The sequence below is a fragment of the Telopea speciosissima genome, chromosome 6 (assembly GCF_018873765.1).
Source record: "Telopea speciosissima isolate NSW1024214 ecotype Mountain lineage chromosome 6, Tspe_v1, whole genome shotgun sequence".
NCBI classification, from domain to species: domain Eukaryota; kingdom Viridiplantae; phylum Streptophyta; class Magnoliopsida; order Proteales; family Proteaceae; genus Telopea; species Telopea speciosissima.
In genome coordinates, this window is record NC_057921.1 from 24,824,040 (window position 1) to 24,834,824 (window position 10,785).

At 38.7% G+C, this 10,785-nt stretch overlaps 1 protein-coding gene across 1 annotated transcript; it reads left to right on the forward strand.

Annotated features, from left to right (window-relative positions):
- The first annotated feature begins 227 nt into the window (after positions 1-227).
- LOC122665543 (F-box/FBD/LRR-repeat protein At1g13570-like) lies at positions 228-1,343 on the forward strand. Its single transcript, XM_043861699.1, has 2 exons — positions 228-1,061; positions 1,158-1,343. Exons 1-2 carry the CDS (start codon positions 228-230, stop codon positions 1,341-1,343), a joined length of 1,020 nt encoding a protein of 339 aa, XP_043717634.1.
- The last annotated feature ends 9,442 nt before the right edge of the window (positions 1,344-10,785 follow it).

A 10,785-nucleotide genomic window follows, 5' to 3' on the forward strand; every position in this document is an offset into this window, starting at 1 on the left:
TTGCATTCCTTTTGTTCTCATAGATGTTTGAATCTACTTCTCATCCCTTGTGAGGAAACTGATGAGCATTTATCGATGGTCATATGTGTCCTGTCATCTGCCTTTTTTTTTTTCTCCCCTTTTAAGAACTTCTTGTTATTGATGATGAGTTCGATCTACTAACGTAGTCTATTTTGGATGTCAGAAGCAACTAAGAGCACAACTTGCAAATGTCATCCCTTTCAAAGATGAAGAGGGGTTCAAGTTTACATGAAGATAAAATCAGTGATATGCCTCCAAACATCATAGAAAACATCCTTTCTCGTTTGTCTATAATGGAAGCCGTGAGAACATGCATCTTATCAAAAAAGTGGAGATACAATTGGATTACTCTTCCACAACTTATATTTGATTGTTCCCTCGGAGATGATTTGATAAACCAAAATGACAAGCTTGCAAGATTTATTGATGGAGTTCTCTCGCTTCACAGAGGCCCAATCTGCAAGTTCAAGATCTCTCATTTATGTATTCCAAATTCCCCAGATATAATAGATGAGTGGATGCTATGCCTGTCGAGAAACTATATACAAAAATTAATCCTTTGTCTGCAGCCCATGTATGAGCGTTATGACTTACTATCATCTCTCTACTCTTGTGAAAAACTGACCCATTTGGAACTCAGTTTTTGCACACTTAGACGTCCACCAATGCTTGCATGCTTCAAGTACCTCCGGACCCTTTCTCTTTATAAAGTTGACTGTGTTGGCTTCACAATTGAGGAACTGATTTCCAAGTGCCCAATACTTGAGAGATTGATGATAGACGGGTTTACAGGTTCCACGGACCTAGTTATTTATGCTCCTAAGCTGCAAGAGTTAGTTGTTGATGGTTTTTGCAAGGTTATGCAAAATATATGCTTCAAGAACACCCTACTTCTAGCATATGTATCTCTTAATTTGCAATGTTTTGGTTTCGAAGGACTACTTATGAATCATAAGCAGGATGGAATTTCCCGTTTGATGAAGGTTTTTGGAAGTCTTGTTAGTGTTCAGATGCTTTCTGTGGGTGGGAATTTTCTGAAAGTAAGATGATTTCATGAATATTATTTAGTGCATTTCCCTTTATTCATTTAAATACATTCTCAGACACCTATTTCTTGCATGTTCTTTTATGTGTAGTTCTTTGCTGCGGATTTGATACCGAAGACGCTGCCGAATACTTTTTATCATCTGAAGAAATTGGACCTGGAAATCTGCTTTAATGATATGCATATGATCTCAGCAGGACTCTGCTTGATTAGAAGCGCTCCCAACTTGCACAAACTCCAAATTGATGTGAGTTATCTTATTCCTACAAATGCTTAATTTTTAGGTTAGCAACTGAGCCATTTTAGTGGAAATATATCAAACACAGCGATGTAAAATGTCGCCATTTTCCCACAACATAAACAATTCCATCATATATCTAAGGCTACATTTGGTATTATTTATATTTCAATTTGGGATTGATTTCATAAAATAGCCAACAAATAGATTTTTGGTCAAAAATTGAAATTGTTTTGGTTGTATTTGCATTAAATATTTCAACAATAAAAAAAATCCATTTGGTAGTTCAATTTCTGAGAATTAAAAAAAAAAATCTATTTGGGTATGCTAGCGATATACCGTTTGCTTGCACCCTATGTGTCTATCTCACTCTTCCTCCCTTTGAAGGGTAAGGAAGTCATTTCAAAGTGTGGAAGAGAAAGAGACACTCATAGGGTGCTAGCATACGGTATATCCCTAGCATACCTATCCTTCTCGCTCTCAATTTATTGAAAAGGAAGGAAAATAATTACAACAGCAAGGCAACCAAGCTAAGCCACAAAAGACCAATAGGCTTGAAAGGCACTACAAATCAAACCAAACCAAAAGCAAAAGTAGTATCAACAATAATGATCAGCCCCTACTATCAACTCACCGAGGGCTTATGCCCCTCGATCCAGATAGGATGGAGTCCCCATTTCTAAACAAGGTAGATGTTCCTAAGGGATTGGATCCTCATAGGAGTTATAGCTCTACACTTATCCTCTACATCCGCATTGATGTCTCTAATCATGCAAGGCAGCGTCTTCGTCTTATTTAAATGGAAGTTCTCTCCTTCCAAATGTGGACAGTCATAGAGTAGAACACCAGCTTTGCAATACACCCATAGGATCTCCCCTAAAGGTCTTTCCAGTCCAAATAGATTCTAAAAGGATGGTACCCGAAGATCTTCGAGAAGGAGAAGAAAGACTCATAATATTTCTCAAAATCAATTTAGTAAAGGAGCCCTCAAAGAAGAAGAGGTCCCTACTCTCTAAACCCTCCCAACAGAAGCTTCAAAAGGGAGCAACCAATATTATATGCTTTCGGAGTTGATCTTTAGATAAAGGGAGACCATCCACCAAACATCTCCATGATGTTGCCGAGTGCCTGGGAATATAAGACCTAAACCATATCGAAGATGCCCATTCCACCTCTGGGGCTGGACACCTCACAATGTTCCAAGATGATTTAGTGGAGAATAAGCCAGATGAAGAAGCCGACCAAATGACTGAGTCCTTCCCCAAGTCATTGCGTCTGTTGATACTGCTAAGTTGCCCCCAAACCAAGCTAAGATTTGATGAAGTGGGAGGACTATGGCTCCATCTACCATAAAAAAGAATGGATTGTTCCCTTGCTAATGTATTAGTGTTTGCATCATAACAGATGTGATCATTAAATCTGTTGAGAAGAACTCTTTTAGGGTGCCAAGGGTTAATCCAAGCCAGAGTAGAGGCACCATTCCCAACTATGTGATGAACATAAGGTTCAACAAGGTAACGATATTTCAAAATCTTCCATCAAACCTAGTAACAATTATTACCCATTTGAACCATCAAAATGGAGTCTATTTTCAGATATCTATGCTTGTCCACTTCACCCAAAGAGAATCCTTTTTGGAGGCTACCCATCAAACTTGCTTTAAAATCCCAGCTACATTCATTTCTTTAGTATGCCTTACCCCAAGAACTCCTTCCTTTTTCAGCTTACAAATATCATCCCAAGCAATGTAATGAATTTTCTTCTCCAAAGACGGCCCTGACCATAAGAAATTAGAAAACATCGAGTCCAACTTCTTGGTCACATGCCTAGGTAACCCAAATAAACCTGACCAATAAATATAACCTCCTTTGAGAACAGAGCTAATAACCTATAGGGGACCAACAAAAGAAACGAATCTAGAATTTCAACTCTCTAACCTCTTTTTAATCAAGTTAAAAAGATGGGCACAATCAATTGTTCTCAATTCCTAGAGATAAGAGGAACCCCAAGATACTATATTGGAAGATTGGAATCAGCAAAACCAGTCAACTGCATCAGGTCCTCCCAATTTGGATACTAACACCACCAATGATGATAGAGGACTTAGACTGGTTCACATTAAGACCTGAAAAAGTGGAAAAGAGACTAAGAGCCTCCCCAACAGCGAACAAAGAAATATAATCCGCCCTAATGAAAACCAATAAGTCATCTGCAAAAGCTAAATGGAAAAGCATCGTAGGTTTATACTTCGAGAGGAGCTGCATTCACCTATCCACCACACCTTACTTCAACAACATGGACAAAACTTCCATAGCAATAGTAAAAAGGTAAATGGAAAGTGGATCCCCTTGTCCAATTCCCCTTCCTCTAGCATAGAATACTGTAGGGCTTCCATTCACTAGAACTGAAAACATTGAGTTGTCACACACTATTTCACCCATGAAACTAATCTAAGTGGAAACCCCATCAAGTCCATCATATGGAAAAGGTAGCACCACCTCAACAAGTCAAACGCTTTGTGGACGTATAGCTTGAGAATGGTTGCAGCAAAAGAATTCCTTAGAGAGATTCCCCTAACCACATCACGAAAAACTAGGATGTTGTCTACAATTAACCTCCCCTTAATAAATGCATTGATTAGGGGAGATAAGGAGGCCAAACACCTTCTGGATCCTATTGGTCAAAATCTTTGAAATGAACTTCTAAAGTAAATTACAGAAGGTAATAGGCCTATAGCCACCGAACCCCATAAGATTATTAAACTTAGGAATGAGAAAAATAAAAGTATAGTACACTGACCTAGGCATGAAGGAATGGTTCAAAAACCGTTTGATTGCTGCAATAAGGTCCAACACAACAATGCTCCAAACAGACTTTGATGAATGCCCAAACTTGGATCCCAAACTAAGCCAAGATCAAGCTTCAAATCAGTTCAGACTAGGCCACATCGTCAAGGCCGATTCACCTTTACCATATGGATTTGGCTTCTAGAAGAAACTCCATGTGTCTACATTAGTATGAACACAACTACCTGCAAGTGGCTCAACATTCTACATGGCTAGAAATCGTTGGCAAGGAAGCCTCCCTTCCCCTCAACTGATTTCTATAGAGATAACTTCCCTATTTTTGAGAAGGAGTTTGCTATTCTTTTTGAAACCAAGTTAGCACAAGCAAAAGAGATCTTATTTCTTCTTAATTTGTAAAGTCTTTTGTATACAATCTTAAATATTTTGGAAGGACACAACTCTTATCCTATTTTTGGAATGAAGCTAGCACCATGCATAGGACGAATTTCACAAGGAAACAGCCTAACTGCCATCCATGCGATATAGGCAGCCTTGGGACCATTTTGTAGAGCATCCATGCTTGGATGATTTGAGGAGGGACAGAGAGAGATGGACGGTTTTGAAGGGAGGCAGCCATGCCTTAGCTGAGCTATACAAGCTCCACACCTTCCTTAATTAGGATTTTGTTAATTTTAGTATTCATTAATTATCAAAGAGCCTAGATAAAATTAGGATTTCTTTTATTTTTTAATTATCTTCTTTTTTTTATGATATATTTGCAATTAATCTTAGCTGTTGGATTTAATAGGCCTAGATATTAAATATAGGCTTTGGATTCTTATAAATGTAAGAGCTTTGCTCATTAAGATAGTTAATGAAAGATTTGAGTTAAGTTGAGACTCACTATTTTGGAACTCAAGAGAGTTTGCCTACAAATGTTTGGGCTTTATTCGATTGATCAACTCCGTGACATACCTGTGCATTCTTGTTTCTCCTGATCCACAACTTCCATCAGGCTGTTACAAGAGGTATCAGAGCCTTAAAGGAGAACGAGTGACTGTAATGGTACAAATTACAAGAACCTTTGCTCGTTCAGCAAGAACTTTCTGAATTACACCTTGAGAATGAACTTTTGCGTGCTCAGTAAGAACTCGTCAAATTATGCCTCAAGAATGAACATTTGAGGAAAGCTTCACGATGTCGGAGTCCGAATAAAGAGGCGTATGTTGCTTTCTTTGTCTTCGTCTTCAAAGAGTCAAAAAAATTATTCTATTGAGGAGTACTCATTGACACATATCCTCCAATTGGACTCCAAAAATATGGGATATGAGCTTTAACGACAATGAACTAGAAATTACATGTTTGTCTTCACAAGTCGACACAAATACGATGATGAACCAGATATTACAAGTTCAGCTTCCAAAGTCAACATTGAAGGCGATTGATTCGTTAACCAGGTTGGTTTGAACAACCCCCTAGTCTTTGATGAGTACCAAGATGAGTACATCGATGAACATATCGATTTTGAAAGCCTTGAACCTGATTGTGTTCAGAAGCACAATACGTTGAGCTAGCAACATTTAATGTAAGTGACTATTTCCATTGCAACAAAACAGTCCCAATGACCACTGATCTTCCCCTTGAGAACATGACCACACAATTCTTTGATTTGGTTCCATCTTGCATATCAGTTTCCATTTCTGGAGATTTCTTTTTTAAGGAAACGTTAAACATGGAACCGTATTGAGATCCATATTTGGAGCTATTTAACTGTGTCACTTTCTTTATTTATTTGCTGACGATATAGCGGAAAAGATGAATGGAGACATGTTCTAGTAGATCAACATTGCCAGTATGTGTGATGATCCATAATGGCTGTTATTTCTTTCCCGTCTCAACTTCGATTTGTTTAATGTATAAGCATCATCAACAAGCCATATTTTAATCCCTCACTTATTTGAGCCATGAACACATCAATTGCTATCGCCATTAAATCCAAAGTTGAGTTGAAAATTCTGTTATATTCAATTGAAGATATCACCAATAAATTTTGTTGGTTTCCATCAGACCCCAATGGGCAACAAGCATCATTGATCAAGGCAAGAGTTCAAGGACAAAATCTTTTTCAACCTGGAGGGTATGATGCATACCCAAACTTACATCCCAAACCAAACCAAGATCAAGCTTCACATTGGTTCAAACTAGGCAACATCATCAAGGCCGATTCACCCCTTGCCATGTGGATTTGGCTTCTAAAAGAAACCCCACGTATCTACTTCACTGTGAACATAACTAGCCAAAAGTGGAGGCTAACTCAGTATTCTACAAAGCTAGAAGCTTCCCTTCCCCTCAACCGATTCTATAGAGATAACTTCCCTATGAGAATCTCAACCGAGATCAATACTTTCCAATTTTTTAGGAGTTTGCTATTATTTTGGAAACCAAGTTAGCGCAATCAAAAGCGGTCTTATTTCCTATTAATTTGAAAAGTCTGTAATACTCAATCTTATCTATTTTTTAAGGAGATAAATTTTGCTCAAGGTTAGCAAGATTTTAAATTATGGAAATTTACGTCTACTACCCCTGGGATTTAAAAAATTATATCTATACCCTGGAGTACTAACTCTATTAGTTTTGGAAGGGAATGACAAATTTTCCCTTTCTTATATATAAATAAACCCACCCCACCCCACCCTTGTTACTGCTGCGTACCTACCTGAAGCGACAAGGGTTGGGATCCGACGACCTTCCATTGTTGCGTCGGCGACCTCCTGGTGCTCTGGTGGACGTTGCAGGCATCTCCTAGGAGTTCCTCTCTTCTTTTTTTTTTTGTTTTTCTCTTCTCCTCTCCTCTTTGTTCCGCCCATCCCCTACTTATAAATACAATGATATTGAAGATTAACTCCAACTCTGGACCTCACTCTCAATATTCAGTTGAAAACTCATCCAAACCCAAATCCAAAAACCACAAGGTTCAAACCTTGTTGGAAAATGTTAATATTACAAACTTTTGATGATTTGGGACTTGTATCTTTTGGGACGACGATAGTAAGAACACCATTTTCTACCTGAGCTTTTATCTAATCAACATTCACATTCTCCGACAACACAATTTCTCTAACGAACACTCCCTTCGAAGTCCCTTTCTTAGCTATGTGCCAAACCGCATCTTTCCCAACTAATTCCTCTTTCGTTCCTTCTCCTCTTATCTATAGAACATTCCCATCTTCTACTGGAACCTTTATGTTATCCTTCCAGAATCCTACTCAAACAGAATCATCAAATCCAATCAAATAAATCACAATCCATGAAAACCCACAACGTCAATTACCGGAAAATAAAGAGAATTTGGCGAATTTGTACGTACCTAGGACCTTGATCGTATAAATGTGGGCAGTGGGGGGTTTCAAGCCAATCCATAAGGGCAAGTGATCCAGAGTTCCAGACCACTGTCGAAAGATTGGAGGGCTCCAGAAGAAGCGCCTCAATGGGTCTCCCAAAAATTCTCCACCATTATTGATATGCAAAGATTGAACTAAAGAGGAGATTCTTCTCGACCTGCTGCTATCACTTACCATCCTGAGACGATAAGTTCTGTATTGGCTTCTCTGGTTTTATAATTTTAACTGAGATGATAAGTTCTACAAGCATCTCAAGTCCAAGTTGCTAGTGATCCCCAAAGTGATGGTGAGAGCTTGGTGAAATGTTTGTGTGAGTTTGAGAAGGCGAATGGAGATGTTCCTTCTCCACGGAGATGCGGGGAGAGAGAGAGTGAGAGAGACGATGATGTTTTAAACAAATGGGAGTAAATATGTAAAAGAACTTTCATTAAGGGTATTATGGGCATTCAGTTAATATTTGGGTGATGACATCATCACGTAACTGTTCTCATCTAACGGTAGGGGTACTTTTGTAAGAATCTTTCAAAATACATGGGAGGTTTATGAAATAGATGAAATCCTAGGGCTGGTAAACGTAATTGTTTGAAAACACAGGGATGGTAGACATAAATTTCCCTATAAATTAAGATGTGAAAAAAGTATAGATGTTTTACGTCCAAGCATACCTAGACTAATACAAGAAGAACAAAGGATAAGGATACACAAACCCTACAAAAAACTCCATAAGGAACAACTCACACTAACTGAAACGATATTTTCCCTGACCCATAAAATCATCCAATAAAACCTCCCTAACATATTGGGGGAAGCTACAAACCAACTGATAAGACTCTTCTCGTTTTGTTGCTAGCTTAACTAGGTAATCCGCAACAGGATTCGCTTCCCTAAAGCGATGAGAAATTTTTCATTGGATTTGATTCAAGAAAGATTCAAGGGCAATCCAATCTTGCTTAACAAACCATGGAATGGAATTAGAGTAAATAGCGTTTGTTACTGCTGCCGAATCACTCTATCCACATCTTTGACACCCCCAAGAGTTTAGCTCTTCTAATACCTTGAACTACTACTTCAAACTTAGCCACACAATTAGTTTTTACTCCAATGAACACACTGAAAGCTGAGCTAGTAATGTACTGCTCATCTCTTATAATTCCACCCACCCTAGCTCTACCTGGGCTACCATTAGAACAACCATCTACATTTAGTTTGACCAGTCCCCTGCACCAAAACACCTCCCTGATAATTAGCATCAGGTTAGGGACAATAGAAATTTTCAGCCTTCTTGCACAGGTCAAACTTTGGGAATTACATACTGGAGAAGTGAAAGAACTTGCTAGCTCCCTTAATAGATTGAGCATCATATTGAAGGAGTGATTAATTATTCTTGATTTCCCCTCAAACTTCCTTTCGTTATGTTCCACCCATAGAACATAAGGAACCAAGAAAACACCAGTTAACTAAGCATCGGACATGAAAACCATCTTGGCCTTCCTTTTCCACCATACATTTAGTTCTTCAAAAGAACTAGGGGAGGGCCATTGAAAACTGAAATAATCCAGAAATCCATGCCATATTTGTTTTTGAGTATTCACACACAAAAAATAGATGGAAAATGGACTTAGAGGCATTATAATAGAGCTCACAATGGGAAACCGTCTACACACCCTTCAACCTAAGTGACTCATCATTTGGACTTTTCCTATAAAATAATCTCCCAGAAAAGCATGAATATTAGGGAAGAAGGACTTTATGCCAAACCACTCCATGCCAGACCATCCTTGCATTTCTCCTTCTTTTTTCCTCCCATCCCGAATGGATAGAGAATTTCCCAAAAAATGTTAAATTCCAAAAGCACTGGTCCTCAATAGTAGGAGATGGAAAAATATTTGATTCGTCCAAAGAAAAATATCAACAAGGAATGTAGACGATACCTGTGGGAAATTCCAAGATGAGTTAACAATGAAGTCTACCACCTTCGTAGAGTTATCTTTAAATAAATCCAAGTGAAGCCGTGTTGCCTCAGATTTTGGCTCATTCCCTAGCCATCGATCCTTCCAAAAATTTTATCCAAATGCCATTTCCAATAATCCATCTCTCATGTTGCTGAATCACAGGCCACACCTTTTTATTACCAGGTCAAATAGATGAGGAATTGTAGTAATTCTTTAGGGACCCATCAACATTGACGTATCTGTCTCTAAAGAAGCGGCTAACAATAGAAGAATCATGCTTTATAGACCAAGAAAGCTTGCATAAAAGAGCCTTATTGATATCCCGGAGTCTTTGATGCCTAGTCCCCTCTTTGACCTTGGGCTTGTAGAACACAACTCATTTAACTGCCATAGCCTTGCGAACCTCAACATTACCCAACTAGATGTATTTTTCCATTAATATCACCAAAGATAAAGGCCACCAATGCACCAAGAAATTATGAATTGGGATGCTCAAAATATATGACCTTACAAACTCTACCCTACCAGCGAAGGAAAGATGCTTTCTTTGCCAACCTGATAGCCGCTTCTTGAATTTATCCACAAGGGGCACCATAACTTCCTTGGTAACCCAGCCTTTGAAAATCTCCATGCCCAAATATCTGGTTGGAAATTTGCATTTGAGGATGTTCAACAACTCCGAGATACATTGCTCCCTAGGGGGCTAATGGAGCCACTAAACAATTTGCTTTTTTCCAAGTTGATCTTTTAGCTAAAGAAGTTTTGATATTTCTCTTGGAAATATCCTAGCACCTACACATACCTAAAAAGAGCCATTTAAAAAAATAAAACATCGTCAATGAAAAGGAAATATCCAGGGGTTTGAGAATCCCTTGGGCCTCCGAAAGACTTGATCTTGTTTTCCTCCACCATCTCCTGAGACTTGTACACAACACCTCCTAAGCAATAACAAACAACAAGGGAGAGAGGAGATCTCCTTGATGCAAACCCCTTTCAACTCCAAAGAAACCCATAGGCCCCCATTAACAAGAATAGAGATGGGAGTAGAGATTAGAAGTTGCTGCAACTAGAAAATCCAATGGATACTAAAGCCAAACCTCTCTAAAACATTGAAAAGGAAGGTCCAGTATAACGAGTCATAAGAATTTTGCACATCAAGCTTTAGCCTTATCCAACCATCTTTCACAACTTTATTCTCACACCCCAAACCACCCCCTGGGAGGGTTAGGTAGGTGACCCAAATTACACTGTAGCAATCCACCAAACCCCAAGGATCTAGAAGTTGTTAGTCCATTCTTAGACACACACATCCACAATAATACAAGATGTAAAACACAGAGTG

Bases quoted from the DNA above. Each gene is read 5' to 3' on its own strand.
- LOC122665543 (XM_043861699.1), top strand. From the start codon at position 228: ATGAAGAGGGGTTCAAGTTTACATGAAGATAAAATCAGTGATATGCCT. The intron at 1,062-1,157 runs GTAAGATGATTT...TTTTATGTGTAG, and splicing joins TGGGTGGGAATTTTCTGAAA to TTCTTTGCTGCGGATTTGAT.